Raw genomic sequence first — 21930 nt, 5'->3', positions numbered from 1 at the left:
CACAGAAACTTCACCCTCAACGTGAATAAACTTACCTCAGCATCCCCCGATCTGTGCTGATGACTCACCAGCATTTATATCCCTTTCCTTCCTTAGTAACGGAACCTTATTTCTATTCAGGGAAGCAATGTGCCCAGTGAGGACGGCTTTACTCCTCACAGCTGCCTGTGTGATCGAGTTTGGGCCAATGGGAATGTTGTGGGATGTTCCTTCCAGGAAGGCACCTTGGAACAAGGGCAGTTAACAGGGTAATTGACAGAGCATGGCAGGGGTCCTTGCTGGGTTTGATACCAACCACAGAAAAGATGTGGGCCACATGGCCATGGACTGGGTGTAGTTAGAAGGCACATAGCTTTACCCAAGGAAGCAGAAAACCTTCATATTCTGAGTACCAGGGATGATGGGGCAATGCTAAACTAAGACCCATCCCCTCATCCCACTGCATGAGAAGAGGGGCTATGGGCCTATCCACATAGGCACTTCAGGAAGCACCTTAAGCCAGCACTGCAGGAAACAATCCTGCTCCTACTCTTGACAGGCTACCGTAGGCCACTACCTTCTGTGCAATCCCTAAGCCTTAGCTCCTCCCTATTAGAATCCAGGGATAGGCACAATGTGAAGTACTGTAATGCCTGGAAACACTATAATGCCCTGGAGACAGTGTTCATACTAAAGACACAAGGGCTCACATTTCATTTCATGTAAGAATTCCCAGGCTTAAGGCTCTTGCCAAAAATGCTAAACTAATTTAATCTGTAGCTTCTACTCTGAATTTATGAAGTCTGTTTAGTGATCCATAAGGACAGACTCACAGGGTAGGAAAGATTATCCGAGAAGGGAAAATGGCTCATCAACCAGGAAAGATAGACAATGGACCAGTTCATCTTCACAAGAAAGCCAACTGGAACAACTAGTGGTGTCCAGATAAACCAGTAAAGATATGGGCATTTGAGAAATCCATGTCTGTGGTTACATGGGGACGCAGGTTCATGCATCACTGGCAACACTCCAGTAACAATCCATCCTCTAGGGAGAGCCACAGCAAAAGGCTCATAGACTGTAATTACCCTGGAATTCCACTTTTGAGAAATAATAACTTCATGAAATCATCTCAATCAGGAGGAGGGAAAGGAGTGCAGCTTATATAAAAATACTCACATGGTTCAAAAATCATAAACAAATACATTGCAGTGAATTTTAAAGCCTGAGCTTCAAGGTTTAATTCCTCAAAGAATATTCTAGAGCTACTTCACCAATGTTAAATGGCTTTGTGTGTACATTATTGTCAGTACATGAAGATATGCATGTGAAATGGCAATCTCCTCCTATGTAGCTTCTACCACCATTTTCAATATAGACATGTCTGAGAGTACCCCTCACCCCCGCAGCAGAGAGTGGCTACCCACCTACAACCATTTACACAGTGTGGAGGGCAGCCTATCATCTCCCAAATGGAGGAAGAAATGAGGACAATGTACAAGCCAAGTGCCTAGCTTCTGGGACTGAATGAGACATCAGGAAAAGAAGCTGGCACTGTTGCCACGGCTGACTTTATATCACCGTAACCAGGCAAGTAGCTTGCCTGAGTCAAGAAGTCTCATTTAACATTCTCATGTGTGGGAGGGAGGGAGGCAAGAGCTGTCACACGGTTTTAGCTGCCACCCCTGCCTGCCCTGGCTGTGTGGTATGGGATCCACTGCACAGGAGAAGAGAAGCAGTCCACGTGGAAATTGTTAATAAGCCAGTGGCATGTCTGCACTCACCTTTAAGGAGGTGAGAAGGTCAGAAGCTCTTACTGTAAAGTTAGGAGTGATAGTGATGACTCCAAATACCACCCCTCCTCATAGCAGCTGCAAGGGGAGCCCTGCACAAGTGTTCCAGGGCTGCTATGACAAAAAGAAGGTGCTATGACAGACGAGGGGATGTAAAAAACAAATATCCACTCTCTTACAGTTCTGGAGGCAAAGAAATCACAAAACAAGGTGTTGACAGGACTGTGCTCCTTTAAGAGTTCCAGGGGAGGATCCCTCCTGCCTCTTTCAGCTTCTGGAGGCTGTTGGCATTCCTTGGCTTATTGCCTCATCACTCAAGTCTCTGCCTAGTCTTCATATGCCTTCTCTATATGTGTCTTCTCTTCTGTCTCTTATAAGGATACCTGTCACAGGATTTAGGGTCCACCCAGGTAACCCAGGAAACTCTCATTTTGGTCTTTAACTTAATTACATCAGCAAAAAGGTCCTGTCATAAAATATCTTCTGGAGTCCATAGAACATACCCTTGACTTCATCTCCTTGACTATAATCTGTGCTTATAGAGATCTGGATTTTAAAGATAAGTTAGCCAACTAATGTGGACATCAATCAGGCCAGGCACTCTGCCTTGTCTGAAGGACAAGAAAAGAAGTCTACAGTGGCTACTTTAGCCCTCAACCAGCGCCAGCTTCATGAATGAAGGTTCGAAACGTGAGAAATCTCTAGGGAGTTTTGAATTAAAGAGACAAGACTCTAATTACCTTTAAACCAGCTCCAGGATGGCTCCTAACTCCAGCCTCCAGCCACCTATTGTGGTAGCGAGGTTTGCTAAAGAGGCTAGCGAGAGAGAGAACACGCCAGGGAGTGGATTTTTATCGGGGAACAAAAAATTCTGGGGAAAATCCCATCCAAAAATTAAGGGGGGCAGCATCCCAAGGTCAAGGGCGACGCTTGGGTCTTCAGGGTAGTGGCCAGACACGCCTCCGCATAGACAAGCCCTCAGACCTGAGAAGGGTGGGGAAAGCTCTGGACACAGGATGTGCCTAAGTGCCTCTCTACCAGCCAGGGAGGTAATTCAAATCATGTGTGAGGATGGCCTACAGTGATAGTCCAAAGCAAGCCCCCAATCATTAGCAACCCCCTCTCTGCATCCACATGCTCAGGGGAGACACTGTGTCAGGTCCCATACAGCAGATGCAGTGTAATATATGGAAGGTAATCAGGATCTTCATGAATCAAAACAATCTGCTTACTGATTTACAATATTATCTCAGATACAAGATCAGAAGACAAATCTGGCCCCAAAAAGTCACCAATAAATAAATAATTAAATAAAAAACACAGTAAGCCCTCAGCTCCCATAAATAGTAACATTCCTTAACACTCAACATTTACTATGCTGGGGCTATATGGTCAGGAATGGGGAGAGTCAGGCAGAGCTCTACACCCCAGTCAGAGGTGACCCCAGGTGCAGGTTGGGACCTAGCTGATGGGAGAGCCATTGCAAGAGGGTTATGATGCTCTACATGACTCCTTTTTCTGTAGACCCTGTTTAGTACAAGAAACCAGATGCCCAGGTTGAGAGAAACCTATAATATAGTCAGAAACTGAAGGCCCAAGGGCCCTCTGTTGGGCCACTGGTGCAAGTTCGTAGTTCAAAGTGAAACTATGATAGAAATATAATGCTATCCACTGACAGTAACAGCCTTCCCTCAGGAAAGGAGCCCTCTAGGATCAGGCAGGTGTGGCTTCATGGCCTACCTCCACCCCCTGGACATCTACTTACCATCTTAGAATCTCAATATCATAACCTGTAAAACGAGTTTGCAAAGCGCCAAACAGCATTGTAAGGCACCTCACCTGAATCCTGGCTCAGCAACATGTTCAATAAATGATGACCATTAGTATTAGAAATTAATGCTTTGGGATCTGACCATATATTATTCCATTCGTATTTGTACACACAAGTTTACAAGACACTCAAAAAAAGTAACATGGCTTTGAAATATCCATGAAGAAGTCAGAGTCACCTCTAGCAATGAAAACCCTTAAGAGGTGAGCAATATTGTAATAATCATATTTTACAGAAATAATGTAAAGTAAAAGGAATCTCTGGCAGATTATAAGTCCAACAGGTTTTGAATATCATAGCTATAGGCTTAGAGACCAGTCACAAATGTCGGTCATAACTGTCACAGGTGAGAAAGTTATCAGCTTCAAAGTGCAGTAGACCACGTGAGGAGGGCTTGCCAAGGGATCCCCACTCACAGAGGGACTACTCAGAATACTGAGACCTTCCCCACACTCTGCACTGAAAATTGGCATGTTGGCGAGAAAACTTGAAAGGGGAAGACCTGCTCTGAACGTAGGCAACACCATCCGGTAGGCTGGGGCCCAGAAGGAAAAAGAAAGGCTGTTGAAAGTTCAACAACCAAAGGCAGGAGGCAGGGCTGCTCCAGACAGTATACTGGGATAGAGGCCTTAGGGTCACAAAGACCCAGTGTGGTTCAGGTGGCCAGTACAGTCAGTGTGTTGTTCACATTCTTAAACCTCAACAACTGTGCAAAGCCCGAGTGAAGTACAGGCTGTGAGGATACTTGAATGTCAAACAGGACTCAACAGAAAGGAGTCAGTGGTGTTCACAGGAGGCTGCAGCCTGCAGCTATCTCAGTACTGCCTTGATACCCAGGTTTTATATGGTTTGGTATAGGGATAAGGGACTAAGCTGCCAGGATGATAAGAGCTCTATGAGTCAGGGTTCTCCAGAGAGACAAAACCAAACCGCTGTGTGTGTGTGTGTGTGGGGGGGGGTGTTTTCATTTATTTGATTGTCTCACATGATAACAGAGGCTAAAAAGTTCCATCTGCATTCTGGAAAGCCAGGGAAGCTAAAGTTACTTAGTACAAAAAAACCAGATGCCCAGGTTGAGAGAAACCTATGATACAGTCAGAGACTGAAGGCCCAATGGCCCTCTGTTGGGCCACTGGTGCAAGTCCTGTAGTTCAAAGACCAAAGAACCTGGAGTTTGATGTCCAAGGGCAGGAAAAGTATGCCCACTCAGGAAGGAAGAGCCAGAGAGAAAGATGGTCTCCTTTCTTCCATCTGAGCCCCAGCCTACCGGATGGTGCTGCCTACATTCAGAGCAGGTCTTCCCCTTTCAAGTTTTCTAACCAACATGCCAATTTTCTGAAATATATTCACAGACATATCTGTAAATATTTACCAGTTCTTACAAGCCAGTCAAGCTGATGCCCAAAGTCAACCTTTAAAGAGTCAACTGACACACTGTCACAGCACTCATGAACAGAAGAGCACTTTCTTCTTTCTGGCTGAATGCTACTTCAGCATAGGATGTGGGACAGAGTAAGATATAAAACAAAAATTGAACTACCTTGGCTTGTACAAGGCTGCCTGGAGCCCTGTACCAGACCCCATGAGTATCACCTCTGTGAGCAGAGGTGTGCCTGGGTGCCTGGGAAAATCAGAACCAGGGACAGGCAGAGTCCAGTCCCACTGCTGGAAACTCTGCATATCTCACAAAGGACCTTAGGTGAGAGAGCAAGCCACAGCCCTGGCAGCACTGAGCACTTGCTATCTGTGCTTGGATCAGTGGGTACCCCTACATAACCCACAATAAGCACCATTTTCCAGGTTTAATGATGAGATGGAGCTAGGGCATTGACAGCACCTTCCCCACTTAGTCCTTGGACCATGTATTCCCTCTTAGCATGCAGGCAGCCAGGACAGAGTGCCTATGGGTCTACAATGCTCTCTGCTCTGTTGACACAAGCCAGGATGGCCCAGACAGGTCCACCACCACTGAGTACTTCTTACAGAAATTGAAAAGATCCTTGTTTCTTTTTTTACTGAACACTTTGCACATATAAAGAATATATTTGTATAAAACTTTGAGGTTTTTTTGGTTTGAAACTATATTTTTCTTTTCATCTCTACCATGCTCCACTTAAGCACCTCCATAGAAGGAAAGAAGAAACAAAAAGTTAGTTCAAAATACATCATGCACCAATTTTCCTGCAGGAAGCCTCTTTTTAGGTAGCATACAATCTCTGCTAGCCAGAGGCAACTTAGCAGCTGACATACCTGGCTCAGGTATGCAGCCCAATTTGTGGGAGACTGTTAATTGATAACATTTGAATTTACAACTTAATTTGAATTTACAACTTAATTTCACTGTTCCAACATTTAAGTCATGTTTTACCAGCTTTTGGGTGAGAATCACTTAGTCAAATAAACCTGTTTATCTGAATTTATTAGCTCTTACCCACTAGATTGGCATTTGGAAAAATTCAACCCACTTTTTTTTTTTTTTCAGTGTACTTGTTTTTGCGTTACATATACGGAATAACCAAGACCCTGAAGGCTGAGGCTACAAATGGGAAGACCCACAAAGGTACACTCTGAGCAGTAAGCAGAAATGCTCAAGAAATTCCATTTTCTTTGACTGCATGAATGTCAAGATCTGGCTGTTGACATGTAAAGACTGGGTCAAGGGGTATTACATCAAGTTCGAAACCTACCTGGCAGCTCTGCACACACATACCCACACTTACCAAAACACACTTCCCTGGCTCGAGGCTCCAGAGGGAACTCTCCGTGTTGATCTTGTGGGTGAGTTTCCCTTCCATGAGAACCCGCTCCCCGCTTTCTTCCAGCATGGCCACACGGATGGAGCCACTACTAAGGACCACTGAGACCTGGAACACAGAAGAAAATTATCTCACCTGTGAGGGTGGTCATTGGTGTGCTGTATGATGGAAAGACAATCATCTGCATTCTATAACACTCATCAGCTTAACTAGGCATCTGTGTGAAGAAAGCCATTCCAGACTAATCCATACCCAGAGCTACCCGCACATTGTCAGTTCCTTCAGGCAAACACAGCAAAAAGTCTTTCTCAAACGACAACATCAGGTGCTATGGTGGAAGTTACTAGTTTTCTACCCAAGTCCCATTCACCTTCTCCAGTTAGGGAAACTGATGGTCAGGGTGGAAGGTAAGCAAAGGGGACAGGTGGTGGGTGTTTTCCCTGGCTTCTCTTGGAGGATATAGAAACTCAGCCCTGGACCACAGCATCCAGGACAGTTATACAGCCTTATGCCAGGACTGCTTGCTGTCATGCAAAAGACAAGCAGAGCCTCTTTCTCTAAGTCGCTCCATAGCCTGTGAACAAAGGTCAGCCTTCACCTAGGACAATGAGTCCAGTTACTCTGGTTTGTATTTTGCCTTGGTTCTTTACAAAACCATGTTTTGAGAAGCCTTAGGTTATCCTCCTCCTTCTATGCATGTCCTGAGAAGAAACCAGTTACATGCCTGCCTTGTCCTGGGCACACTTTTCCCTATCCCACCACCTGTCTCCACACTTGATTGGGAACTACTAGGAACAGGTTCTCTTTACTTCACATCATGTAGCCCAGCCAACACTCTCTAAAGCAGGGTGAATGCTAGGATCAGCAATTGAAGGAGGAAAGAAAACAGAACTCTTTTTAAATTCTAAAATCTACATGTTTTATCATGTAAAAATCCTTTTGTAAGGGTAAAGGCTGAGTATCTCTTGTCTGAAATGCTTGGGACCAAAAGCATTTCCAATTTTGGAGTTTTTCAGATTTGGGGATATTTATATAGACTTCAAGGATTTAGTATCCCTAATCTGAAAATCAGAAATATGAAATTTTTCTATTACAGATGTTCAACCTATATTTGTACAATGTACATGTTAAATAGAAATTGGCAGAAAGTACTTTTGAAGCATTTTTCTAGTAAGTTTGTGGAATTACAACAGTTTAGAGACTGTCTGGCAGGTGCTCATTAAATGCTTAGAAAATGATTGAAAAAAAAAAAACCCTCAAAATTACAGAATTTTCCAAGTGGAGTTTAGTATTTACAAATGAAATGATACTATGGCTTAAGTATAGTTCAAATACCCATGAATACAAAAGAAAAGGGAGTGACTAAGTGCAGCAATTGCCCCATCAGATGCTTCTCAATGAAAGACTATGTGTACATTCAGGGGAGGAGGTGGCAGGAGCACAACTCCAGAGGACACAGGACCCCTGGGAAAACTCAGCCACAACATTCCACTTGTGTCAGGCTACACTTCCAGTTTCAACTACAAACTCAGAGAGGCATCCTCCCAGGAGGTCCCCTTGCACTAACCTCTCATACAGGTATTCACTGTAGAAAAGACTGTAACCTATCAGCTCACACCAGAAAATTTTTCTCAAAATAAGTACAACATCAGGTGCTATGGTGGAAATTACTGGTTTTCTATCCAAATCCCTCTACTATCTTCAATTAGGGAGACTTTCTCTCAGGCTAAGAAGGTGAGCAGAAGAGACAGGAAGTATGGGCTGGGGATGTGACTCAAGCGATAGCGTGCTCGCCTGGCATGTGCGCGGCGGTGGGTTCGATCCTCAGCACCACATACAAATAAAGATGTTGTGTCCACTGAAAACTAAAAAATAAATATTAAAAAATTCTCTCTTTCTCTCTCTCTCTCTAAAAAAAAAAAAAAAAAAAAGAGAGAGAGAGAGAGAGAGACAGGAAGTAGGTGTTTCCCCTGACCTCCCCAGAGGCTAAAGGAGCTCAGCCTAGACCATAGCACATGGGAGAGCTGCAGTCCTGTAGAGCAGAATCACACAGCACTGCCCACCTTCTAACAGCAAAAGAACATAAGAAAACATGATGAAGCTCAGCTCATTTCTGGATGAATCCTCATAAATCCTGCGCCAAATCCAGTCTCTGAATTTCTGTGGGTGATGACCAGACCGCAGGTCAAGACTCCCTTAGTACTGGAGTCCCAAGCTCACTTTAACAAATAAATTCTCCTAGCAGCTTTACATGACATGATAATTTCCAACTCTGGGCAAGATTCTCACATGGCCTATCCAGGGGAATGAACTAAATCCTCAGGGAAAAAAAATCAGACAAGATATGCTCGTTGAAAATATCACACCTTGAAAAGATGGACATCACTCTGACCTGCAGCCTACAGAAATGACATTAACAAAGAACAAAATCTCAGTTAGTAAAAGGAGAAAAAGTAGGAGCTCCCATTTTTTTGAGATGTTAACAAATAGAAAATAGAAAAAGGAATGGCAACACGCAATAGATCTACAGAGTCAGGAACAGCTAGGGTCTCTAGCTGGGAGTCAGCAGTCATGGAAGCAAAGGTGAGGTCAGGGACACAGGGGAATAGCTGGGAGCTAGCCCCAGGGAACATGGAAGCCCTGCCAGGAGAAGCAGGATTCCACTGTTGGTCACAGAGCAAAGAATAGCCTTCTTTCAGAAATCGACCAGGTATCTGAGGAGCGTGATATGGATATGAATGCCCCAAGTGAAGTCCTATTCACTCAAGCACTGGGACACCCAAGGTCTCAAATCCTATAAAGCAAAGCTAAGTGGTCTACCACTCAGCTGTCATATGGTGGGAAGAACAGATCACTGACACACAACAGAGAAACTGTCAACACTGCCCCACATTCAAGAGAACAGGGAAAAAATTTAAAAGAAAAGAAACAAAAGATGCTGAAGATTCTGAGGGACAGAGTCAACTATAGAAGAAAAAGAAACAAGTTCAGCATCTGTAGATACAATTAATAAAAATAGGGTGAATTTAAGTTGTGGGTAAATTACCTTTGCAAAATGGTATGGCATGTAATAGTACTTTCAAACTTCTGAATTCAGTCTAAGCTGAATATTGAGCTATACAGTAAACAATGAATAAAATTCAAAAAAAGAAAAAGAAATAAAAGAACTATTAGGGATCATTACAGCTTTTGAAACCAGCAGCATGAATAGAAAGACTTAAAAACAAAGATTACAGAGCTAATTAGAAAAACATTTATTCAAATATTTCAATTTTATATCCTTACAAGATCTGAGAAGATACTGCATCAGTGGAGCCAGGATAAAATATGAAAAAAGAGCTAGTGGGACTGGGGTTGTAGCTCAGTGGTAGAGCGCTTGCCTAGCATATGTGAAGCATTAGGTTAGATTCTCAGTACCACATAAAAATAAATAAAATAAAAGTATTGGGCCCATCTACAACTAAAAAATAAATAATAAATAAAAAAGAGATAGTAAACCCAAAAGAAAGAACACAAGAATTAAAAACATAGTGGCTAAAATAAAAATTTCAATAGAAAGGCCATAGAGATATAGAGATCAATTTAAGCAATTAATTGGACATTTCAAAAATTATGACAATAATAAACAAATTTCCCTGGGCAGAAGAAAAATATGCCTTTAAATTGAAATGATCTACTGAGAGCTAAGCAGAATGAATGAAGAATAATTTAAATAAGATCATGTAATTTCATAACATTGAATGCTTTAAAAAAGGTCCTTAGAGTTCCAAAGTGGAAGAGACCAAGTTTACTCACAAAGAATCTGAAAGGATGAGACTTTTAGAATTAGTAACATTGGACATAAGAAACACTTCTTAAGTTGTAGACACACACAATACCTTTATTTATTTCTATGTGGTGCTGAGGATCGAACCCAGTGCCTCACAGGTGTTAAGCATGCACTCTACCACTGCGCTACACAGCTCCAGCCCCCAAAAGAAGCATCTTTAATCTTCCAATGGGAGAGCTATTTTAAGACAGAATTCTAAATGTGTTGAAATTATGAAATAAACAAAAGGTTAAAATATACACACTTTAAGACATATAAGAACTCTGAGGTCATTTGACTTGAATCCCATGAGCATTTTTTTTTTAACTCTGTCACATATCACTTTGAGAAAAACAAAATGAGAATGAATGAGAATGAAAACGTAAAACAAAAAAGTCAACTGGACCCCCCCAAAGCCCCCCCCCCATAAAAACAAAAACAGTGCACTTAATCTAGAAGTATAGGATGGTAGCTAAATAGCAGAACTACAGAGAAATCAGTCAGACTGAAGTCAGAGGTAATAGTTTCAGGAAGAAGGTGATTTCTAGACAACACAGTATAATTGAGTCTGAGTAACTCTGAGGTTATGAGGAAAGTATACTACTTTTGACAAGATAAAAAGTGAGGTAAAAAGAAACTACAGGAAAATCAAAACAATGGAAAATTCCTAACCCAAAGGCACGTCAGTAAATCCAAAGGTATGTCAATAAAAATGACAAAGTAAATAACTCCTACAAATCTCTATCTTACATAAAAGTAACAAGAAAAAATGGCAAAAATTATCTGAATCAATTTCTTATGAACTCTGGAAACTAACCAAAGGTTTGTAGGAACTCAAGAAATATCTAATCACAAAAAATGACCATACCCTAGTAAGAACAGTAAGCTCTGTGACATTTTAATTTGTGCCAGATGCATCCCTACTCCCTGGCTCCTTGGCAGTTTGCATTCCTAGTGCATCCTAGCAGCCATCATAGGGAGTAAAACAAAGCTAGAGCTCTTTCAAAACTTTATTCCAACAAAGGCCATTTTTTGACTTGTCTGTTGACTCACTGGAAGACCTTGCTTGCAAGACTGTTTTCAACTAGACTGTTTTACCCTCAGGGAGTGTTTGTTGAGAACAATTATGGGCAAGTGTTTAACTTTGAAATTATTGAAAGTAGTGGATAACAACTGAGGCAAACAAAAGTCTGGGGAATAAAATATTCACACAGCTTTGAAAAACTGACATATTCCAGGACATCTAGAAGGACACATAAATGTGCAGAGCTCAGTGCATACTCAGGAAAAGCATGGTAAAACCTGAGGCTCTTATCTCTAGACTGACCTTGACTCTGAAGGAAGGAGGCAAAGGCTAAGGCAGAGTGTTAAGGATGAGCTCCAGTATGCACACAGAGCCCCTTGACAAAGGCTGAAATATTTACTGGTCTCAGATGTTTAAAGAAATCTACCTAATCATTAGCTGACCCTTAAGTTCACCAAGTAGAGTTCACTAGCTACCTACATCTAAGAAAATAGACTTTACAGAATTAGTTCAGGAAAGACACTAAGTAAATAAACAAATACGAAAAATTACTTTAAGTACGAATAGCAAACAACTATGGGGAAAAGAGGAAATATGATTCTTAGGCTTACCACATTGTGTTATTTAAAATACCAATCTTTCAACAAAAAAAATTACAATACTTGCAAAGAAACAAGAAAGTGTCGTCCATACACAGGGGAAAGAAGGCAATCAACAAAGTCTACCCCTGATAAAGCCTAAACATGGACTCAGTAGAAAGTCTATAAATCAGCTATTTAGAAAATATGCTCAAAAAGCTAAAGAAAACTACGTGTAAAGAACTAAATGAAAATATGAGAAGCCTTAGAGAATCAAAAAAGTGAAAAGGCAACCCACAGAATGGGAGAAAACATCATGACAAAGCTGTGCTATCTAAAATATGTAACGAACTCTTACAACTCTACAACAAAAACACAAACAACCCAATTAAAACATGGACAAAGGACTTAGGTGGACATTTCTCCAAAGATATACAAGTAGACAAAAAGCACATGAAAAAATGCTCAATTATTAGTCATTAGGGAAATGCAAATCAAAACCACAATGAAACACTACTTCATACCTAGTAGAATAACTACAATTTAAAAATAAAAACAAAAACAGACAAGTGTTGTTGAGGATATGGAAGTTTGAAACTTTGAATATTTCTGATGGTAATGTAAGATGTGAGACAGTGTGACCATCTTAGAATATAGTTTGGCAATTCCTCAAAAAGTTAACTAGCAAAGTATAGTGACACACACTTGAAATCCCAGAGACTCAAGAGGCTAAAGCAGAAGGATGGCAAGTTTGATGCCAATTTCAGCAACTTAGTGAGACCCTGTCTCAAAATTTAAAAAAAAAAAAAAAAAAAGGACTGGGCATATAACTCAGAGGTAAAGCACCTCTGGGTTCAAACCCCAATACCAAAAATAAATAAATAAATAAAAAATTATAAAGATACCATATGATGCTGGGGATGTGGCTCAAGTGGTAGCGCGCTCGCCCCGTGTGCAAGAGGTGCTGGGTTTGATTCTCGGCACCACATAAAGATATTAAAAAAAAAAAAAAAGATACCATATGACCCAGCAATTCTATGTCTAGGTATTTACCTATAAGAAATAAAATTGTATGTGCAAGGATGGGTAGCGGAGGAACAGAATGGGGTGCAACTGGGCACAGAGTGGGGAACACAAAGATGTTCCCTTCTCTTCAGTCTCAGACCACAGGATAAGTCCAGAGACACAAGTGAAGGACGAGCAAGGCATCTGAAAGAGGGACAGAGGTTGAGGCTACATCCGAAAAAACCTTGTGGCACATTCATGCTCAGGGAGATGTCACCTGGGGTACTGATACGAATCCTCTAAGATTAGAAATGATATCCAGAAAGCCGAGTGATTCATTATCCTTACTGTAATAGGATTGTACACAAGTGCACTGTGTAGTTATATCCCAGGAGCACATCCACATATGCTAAGCATAATGAAGTATTCAAGAACTGGTTTAAAACCCAAAGTATTCCCCACCAACACATCATACCAGCCTCATCCGCATACAACAATTTGTAACAGATGGTGCATATAATCTACAACAGTTTTTAAAATTACAATTTTTAAAAATCAACACTAGTGTCCATTTTCAACTCCAGTTGTTATCTTCCTAATTTTGTTCAATTTCAAGTTCACATGTTTTTTCTTTCTGGTGGCACTGGGGATCAAACCTAGGACACTTTGAGAATGCTAGTCAAGAGTCCTAATGCTGAGCTACACTCCCAACCTTCACCTATATATTTTTTTAATAGTTGCATTCTAGAATGTCTGTATCTAACAAACACAATAGAAAAGTCAACTACAAGTGATAAAGTTCATACTGTTAGGCTGTTGGTTATTAATGCATGAGATAGAGCCCAAACTGTTACACAGAAGGGTCTTCTTTGAGAAAAACATAATATTTCATGTTGATAACAATTAAATTGGAAATATTAGTAGAACAAGACTGCTGTAAGGGGGATAAGAAGATCAAAGTAGATTATAAGGCAGCAAAAGCTCAAATAACTGATTATCATTGAAACGTTGTAAAAATGCTATCTACTTTCCCTTTTCCAATCCTGATTCAAACTCCAGAGGCATTTTTATAAAGAACTGATTAGCTGAGTGAGATGGCTCACACCTGTAATCCAGGAACTTAGGAGACTAAAGTAGGAAGATCAATAGAGTTCAAGGCAAGACTTAGCTACTTAAAGAGTCTGCCTCAAAATAAAAAATAAAAAGGGAAAGAGGTACAGCAGAGTGGTAGAGCACCACTGGGTCCCAACTCCAGTACAACAAAAAACAAAACAAAAAAATTATTATGACTACATAAAAAAATTACTACGCTGTGCAAGGAAAATACATAAACCAACTCAGATTCTAAACAGCAAAACTAAACAACAGATGTGCAATATAGTAGACCTCTTCATGCACAGTTTTGCTTTCTGTGATTTCATTTACCCACAATCAACTGTGATCAGAAAATATTACATGAAAAACTCCAGAAATCATAATTTATAAGTTTTAAATTACCTAATATTCTGAGCAACTCGATGAAATCTTGTTACCAACCCACCCACCCTACTCCATCCCACCTGAGACATGAATCATCCTACTATCCTGCATCTCAGTTTTATATGCTTTTTGCCAATTAATCACTTGGTAGCCATCTTGGTTATCAATTCTACTGTCATGGCATCATAAGTACTTGTGTTCAATAACCCTTATTTTACTTAATAATGGCCCTGAAGCACAAAAGTAGTGATGCTGGCAGTGCGGATATGCCAAAAAGACGTTATAAAGTGCTTCCTTTTAGGGGCAAAAAATGCAAGTTCTTGACTTAATAAAGAAAGAAGAAAATTGTACTGAGGTTCTAAGATCAATGCTAAAAATGAATCTTCTATCCATGCAATTGTGAAGAAGCAAAAGGAAACTTGTGCTCGTTTTACTTTCACACTCCAAACTACAAAAGTTACGGCCACAGCATATAAGTACTCAGTTAAGATAGAAAAGGCATTAAATCTGTAGGTGTTTTTAATTGATGGCACTTTATTACATCAGGAAGCACTGAACCTATATAAAGGCTTCAGCAAGAGGTGTCCTGAAATGAGTGCTACCAAGTCATTTACTTCAAGTAAGGGATGGTTACACAGATTCAAGAATAGAATGGGACTTAAAAAATATAAAATATATAAAAATTACCGGAGAAGTTACTGAACAACATAAAGTATTTAACAATTACTGGAAAATCTACTTTTGCTGAAGAAGCAGCTGCTACTAGATTTCTAGAGAGTGGAAGAAGTTGAATATGGAGAAAGCAAGTTTTCAACTACAATAAAACCAAACTCTTCTAGAAGATGCCCAAAAGAACCTACACTCATAAAAGTGCAAAGGAGGCAAAAGGGCATAAAACATGGATGGGCAGATTAACCAGTACTATGAGGCAATGCTGTGGGGCATATGATAAAGCTAGGCATAGTGTACGAAGAACCAACACTCTTTCAAAAACAAAAATTATTTGCCTATGTTCTAGCAACATAATCAGAAAGCGTGGGTGACAGCCATCTTATTTATGGAATGATTCCACCAATATACTTCATCCCAGAAATGAAAAAAAAATACTTGGATGAGGAAGAATTGGACTTCGGAGTCCTATTAATACTAGATAATGCACCTGGCCATCCTGAATCTGTTTGCTATGAAAATAAAAATGTGGAGGTCCGAAACAATCTCACACCTTTAGCCCCTTCACCAGGGAATTAATTTGGTTTGTCAAGGCCACATGTAACCCCTGGTATCTGGTCACATATGATGAACAATTGATGCAGACCACAATCTGGACATAATGTACTACTTGAAATCATTCACTACTGCTGGCACAGTAGCATTCATCAAAGTTGTAATGGATACCAGAAACTAAATGCCTTTTGGAAGAACTTATGGAGAGGAGTTGTAAATTATGTTTGAATGCTTCCTGGGGACAGTAGCTGGGGAAATCATTCATGCAGCAAGATAAGTTGATGGAGAAGGATTTGGGTATGTGCTTGATGACAATGTGGAAGAACATATCAAAGGCCTGTAAGAAGTGATAACGAATGAGGAACTGGAAGAGGAAGAAGAATAAGATGTTGAGTCATCTACAGAGGAAAAGGAAAATGAAGGAGAGACATTAAAGTACAAAATTATGGATAACAATCCTCAGATAGAGCACATTAAAGTTACCCATATGACTACCAGGATTCCAACCTCTGCAGCAACTTTTTGATAAGTTAAGAATCCAATTACAATGTTTTTCCAAAAGGTTTCATGAAAAATGTTTAACTATGGAGGATCTTCAACCACTGACATCACCAAAGCTCAATGATCCAGGATCACCCAAAACAGATGACTCTTTTCACGCATTATCAAAAAGTCAGTAGCCAAATGTGGTATCACAACGCTTATGTCATTCACCCCATTCATCTCATCATATAGGCACTATATAATGTCACATCATAACAAGAAGAATGGTGAGTATAGTAAGATATTTTGAAAGAAAGATCATATACATTCTCATAACTTTTATTATCATATATTAAAGTTGTTCTATTTTATTATTATTTTATTATTGTTGTTAATCTTTTACTGTGCCAAGTAGAAATTAAATCTTATCACAGTAATTTATGTATAGTAAAAACAGTGTATGTGTGTGTGTGTGTGTGTGTGTGTGTGGCGGGGGTGGGAGGATTGGTGCTATCACCAGTTTGAGGCGTGACTTAGGAGACTTGAAATGTATCCCCCAAGGATAAAGGAGAACAGGTAGAACAAAAGAACATATCGTTAAAAAAAAAAAAACTGATCTCTAATCCATACAGAACTCTCAGAAAAAGTGTAATGAACTAACAAAATAGGCAGAAGATTCAATTTATTCCAAGAAAAGGCTCAAGTACAAAGATGCTTATTCCTAAAAGAAATAAAAATTTATATTATACCTAGATGCTATTTTTCACCAATTCAACTTTAAAAACCCAGAAGTCTGATAATATTGTCGGCAAATTTGTGAAAAAGCAAGGTTTTTTTGTACACTGTTGGTAGGCATGTAGGTTAGTACAACCCTCATTGAAGGCAATTTTGTAATACCTACAGAAATATATACATGTATTCTATATGATTAAAGAATACATAAGTATATAAATTTATATGTTCTATAAATATATAGGTATAATTATGTAAATATGTAAACATTATATTTACATATAAATATGTATATGAATATATTCTACATATTTAAAGATACATACATTATATATTATATATAAAGATATATATCTTTCAATCTAGCAACTGTACTTCATGGAATTTACTCTTATGGAGATGCATACATGTAAAATAAAATACACATTTATTGCTTTAGTGTTTATAAAAGACTGGAAGTAACCTAAATATCCATTAGCAGGGGACTTATTTAATAACCAGTTTGGCTGCTTATAGGAGGCAAAGGTAAAGGATGGAAGCCTCAGGTGTGAGGGGTGGCCACCTGAGCCAGGTGACTATGGACAGTGGAGTCCACCAAGCATAGCACTTGGTTAACAGAAGCAGCCAGAGCCATCCTGGTGGCACCAGGTAGACACTAGGCAGGAATAGTGAGGTCATCTCAAAAACAGAACATAGTGCAAAAAGGGAAAATATGTATTCACACTTGATTAAATATGCATTAAAATATCTGATGAAATATTCCCCAAATCTGTTACATGATGACTTAGGTCAATACAGGGCAGAAAAAGCACAGAGCCAGGACAGTAACTTTTCATTGGCCATGTTATACCTGTGAACATACAAATGTGTCATGCATTCAAAAATTAGGGAGATTTAAAAATAAAGTAGATAAATGTAGTCTATTAGCCTTTTCTGTTATGGAAGTTTCCTATAATAAAAAGTCTTCCTACAGTGTTTTCCAAATAAGTTCTAAGAAGAGAATGCCATATGTTGTGGAGCTTTCAGCACAAATTCCAGTATCAGCATCAAAGCTCAGGAAATGCTACCACAGGTCTAAACCTGAAGATTGGTAAAAGACATATAAACCATGTCCAGGGGCTCTGGAAGGTTCTTGGGATGAAGACAGAGGTGGTATGGGCATACACCCACCTGTATCTTTGAGAATGAGGACATTTCAGGAAGAAACAGATTTCCTTATCATTCAACAATATCTAATAATGATTTTGTTTACAACAATTTCTCAGCATTTTCCATGCAAAACAGTCAATAAAACAGGGTGGGGTGGGAGCTTGAGTTCTGGTCTCCATTCTATTGCCATTTCACCAAGAGAATTTTCTCAACTGCAAAATGAGAGATTAAACAAAAATCTCCACAGTTCAATTTTCAAAAGCATTTAAATTTTATGATTCAATTAAATGCCAGGTTTATAACCACCCTGGTCAGATAAGCAATCACATGAATATCTGTCATCAACTCAGAGTTCCTTGTCCCTATTCTGAGGGTACACTGAGGAAAGGGAGGGAAAGAAGTCAGCAGCTTTTCCTGAACAGCAGAAAGTGGATTATGCAAAGAACATGGTGAAAAAATGACTAAACCACATTCTACTGAGGCAGGAGATTAAAAGCTTCATACTGAGGTTGGGGGTATAGCTCAGCTGGTAGAGTGCTTGCCTCACAAGCACAAGGTCCTGGATTCAAAAAAGCTTCATACTGGAAAACTGTTCTTTCAATTTGCCAGTGAAGTGATTTTTTAAAATGCTATATGTAAAATAAGAAATCTTCTATTTTTCCTCTGAAAAAACTTGTAAGTTGCATTGATGAGTTTCACAAATACCCCAATACTAATGCCTTGTGCACATACTCTCATTTGTTTCCCATGACCCTTGAGAAGCAAATGTGTCCTTGCCACCATACCAATTTCTGCAGAAAAGAGATCAACGTGAAAAAACTTTAGAAAGGAAAAGCTCTGCTGATGTCTGCAAGGCATCAAACTACAGCTGGAGGATAGAGGACCTGGACTCTGCTGCAATGCTCCATCCAGTAACACCCCGAGTCTCACACCCTGCCCAGACCCAACACAAACAGAGCTGCCCACATAAGGCCTTTCCATCACCAAGAGAACCAATTCTGACTCAATCTGTCGAGGTGCTACAATCATGGCTACCATCATGATTATATCTGATAGGTGCTAAAGACAAAAACCAAAAATAAACACTGCTGACAGGCAGCTGTGACAGGTATGGTTAGGGAGCAACTGGAAAGGAGCCAGTCCAAAAAGAAAGTGCAACTCTAAGGAAAAGCCCTTAGACTAGTGAAACCCAATGAAATGAACTTACTCCAAAGTTTTAAATTAAGCATGACTAAAACTCTCAGATCACTAAATGAGAAGCCAAAATTTTAAAGAGATGTTTACAGTATTGTAAAAATGACATGGAAAAAATGTTATTGATAAAAGAAAAATTTCCATTATGTAGGCCATGAAGGTTTTCACAAGTAGGTTACAAGTACAAATTACATCAGTGAGTTTCACAAATACCCTAATACTAAATAAGTCAGTGGCTGATGCAAAAAGCCCTTTCCTTCCACCTTTCCATCCAGTGTGATAAGGAAATGCTCAGAGACTTCTATGTATAGGAGGGAGCCATAGGAGGAAGCACTGGCTTCTGACAGCTGAGACCTGCACATACTGCTCACCATCTTCAGTAAGTGTGCAGTGGGCCAGAAAGTAGGATAGGAAGAGTCACAGAGATGGGCACTCCATTAGTTCTGGATACACATACAAACTACCCATTTTATGTTCTGTATCATGCTGCTACCTGGAATTACCTTGCTCATTATGTGCTGACTCTTACTACCCATGCAATAAAAGGGATATATACTTTGGACTGCAGTCTGGGATCTGTCTTGGTAATCACCAAATAGGTCATGTGCTCAGAAAACATCCACTGCAGAATGAGCCAGATCTAGGGTTACAATTGTTAAACGCAGGGCTGTGCCAGGAGAGCTGGTGCATGCCTGTAATCCCATGGGTTTGGAAGGCTGAGGTAGGAGGATCACAGTTTCAAAGCCAGCCTCAGCAACTTAGAAAGGCTATAAGCAATTTAGCAAGACTCTATCTTTAATTAAAATATTTTTTAAAAGGGCTGGGAATATGGCTCAGTGGTTAAGCACCCCTGGGTTCAATTCCCAGTACGAAAAACATAAATAAATAAACAAACAAACAAACAAACCACCCTGAAATTGTGGTTTAAAAATTAAAAAAAAAAAAGATTATAAATTCATTTACTTTAAAAAAAATAGGACCAATTAATCTAGAAATCATAACAAAAGTATTTTAGAGAAAATAAATCTAAATCTGAGGCAGGACAGTTTGTCATTTTGCAATATATACAGGGCAAGACCCTTATAACTTGGTCCTCAAAGAGTAGGAGTCATAGCTCCAACCTCCAGTTCGTGGGCTAGCACAGTTTCTGAGGAAGGAATGGCAAGAGTAGTCAGCTAACCTGGGTCTATTGAGTCCAGAAAAAAAAAAAAAAAAAAAAACCTAGTTTAAGGACAGACCTATTTTCTACCCTTTCAGAGAAAGCCCCAAAAGTCAGATTAAAGCCTAGAAAACTATATCTTCCAAAGTGAATAAAGAATAGTAATAAACATTTTTCAGAACTTGGAAAACTTATCAGACAATGAAATGGAAATAACACCCAACCCACTAACACCCCAAGAAAATTCTTCAGAAGGACAGCCAGCACCTGTTCCTGACTTATTCAAACCAAACATGGTGGAGTCATTTGAAGCTGGAATTCTGTGCAGATAATCCCTACTGATCTGATCTGACCTGCGTCCTAAAGTTATACTGAACTCTGATTCTAGGGGTCACGAGGTACTGGTAAAAGGTATACTATAATGGGTGGTGAGTGGAGGGCGGTGAGAAAGGAAGAGTTATGCAGAGAACTGCTTCTGCCAAAGCTACACCATCCACAGTTCACTGATTCACAGTTGTGATATCATAAAGGTTCATGGTTCCTATTTTTGCCCTGTTCATGGCAAATAAGCATGCCCGGGCTGGGGATGTGGCTCAAGCAGTAGCGCGCTCGCCTGGCGTGCGTGCGGCCCGGGTTCGATCCTCAGCACCACGTACAAAACAAAGATGTTGTGTCCGCCGATAACTAAAAAAAATAAGTATTAAAAATTCTTTCTCTCTCTCTCTCCCCCTCTCTCTTAAAAAAAAAAAAAAGGCATGCCCTATCTGTCCTGTCACAGAATGAACTACATTCACCCAAAACTGGCTATTTCTCCTTATTAGAAGTCACAGTGGGCCTGCCATGGCCCTATCCAACAGCTCAGGTGCAAGACATCTGCTTATTCCAAGCAGAGACTGGAATGCTGAGGAGAACCCTGCAGGAGAGGCATGCAGCAGGAAGGCTGGAGGTTCTTGCTTAAACCCAGCTTGGATTTTATATCTACTTTGAGCCTTGTGATCTGTCACTTTGTAGGATGTGGGGTGCCAGCCAGTCTGACCCCACTGTCAGAGCAGGGAGTACCCCACAAAAATAAATGCAACTCAACTTCCTGTTACACATTCTACAAAATCTCTTCTTCCATAAACTAGCAATGCTGGTTGATTATTTATTTATTCTTTTTTGTTTGTTAAGAGTTATTTTTCCTCCAGTACTGAGTATTGAACCTAGGGGCACTCTACCACTGAGCTATGTTCCCACTGTTTTGCTAAGGTGCAGAAGCTGGCCTCAAACTTGTGATCTTTCTGCTTCTGTCTCTTCAGCAGCTGGGATTACAGGTCTGCATCACAACATCAGACAATATTGATTACTTATAAAGTGAGGAGTGTGCCCAGAGAGAAAAGTATAGTTTAGAGTAGGCACACTTAAACCAAACCACAGCTCTAATCTTTATACATCTATTCATGATGAATAAAAGCATAATTTCATAGTATAGCACCCCACACCCTACAAACTATACTTTTATTCATCTATTAATTCACCCAAACCTGTATCCAGAATGCTCCCTATTCTAGGCTAAACAAGGGCAGAAACACATGTCTGTAAGTTAATAATTTTTCTCAGTTTCAATATCTCATCTATAAAACAATAATACTTTGCTGGTTGCAGGTTCTTAGGAAGACTGAAGTAAGGACACAGTTCTGACACACAAATCAAGTCTGTTATACTGTGGATTGGAATTATGTAATGACACATTTGGC

At 40.0% G+C, this 21930-nt stretch overlaps 1 protein-coding gene across 1 annotated transcript in view; it reads right to left on the bottom strand.

Moving 5' to 3' along the window:
• The window catches only part of Nudcd3 (NudC domain containing 3), a 106626-nt gene that overhangs the window by 14424 nt on the left and 70272 nt on the right, over positions 1-21930 (bottom strand). Inside the window, exon 4 of the mRNA XM_005319239.5 lies at positions 6324-6467. Coding sequence (XP_005319296.2) covers positions 6324-6467 — 144 coding nt within the window. The remainder of the gene's footprint in view (positions 1-6323; positions 6468-21930) is intronic.

The sequence above is a fragment of the Ictidomys tridecemlineatus genome, chromosome 2 (genome assembly GCF_052094955.1).
Source record: "Ictidomys tridecemlineatus isolate mIctTri1 chromosome 2, mIctTri1.hap1, whole genome shotgun sequence".
Lineage (NCBI taxonomy): Eukaryota > Metazoa > Chordata > Mammalia > Rodentia > Sciuridae > Ictidomys > Ictidomys tridecemlineatus.
The sequence above is the reverse complement of the archived record's forward strand: the minus strand, read 5'-3'. Positions and strand labels throughout refer to the sequence as shown.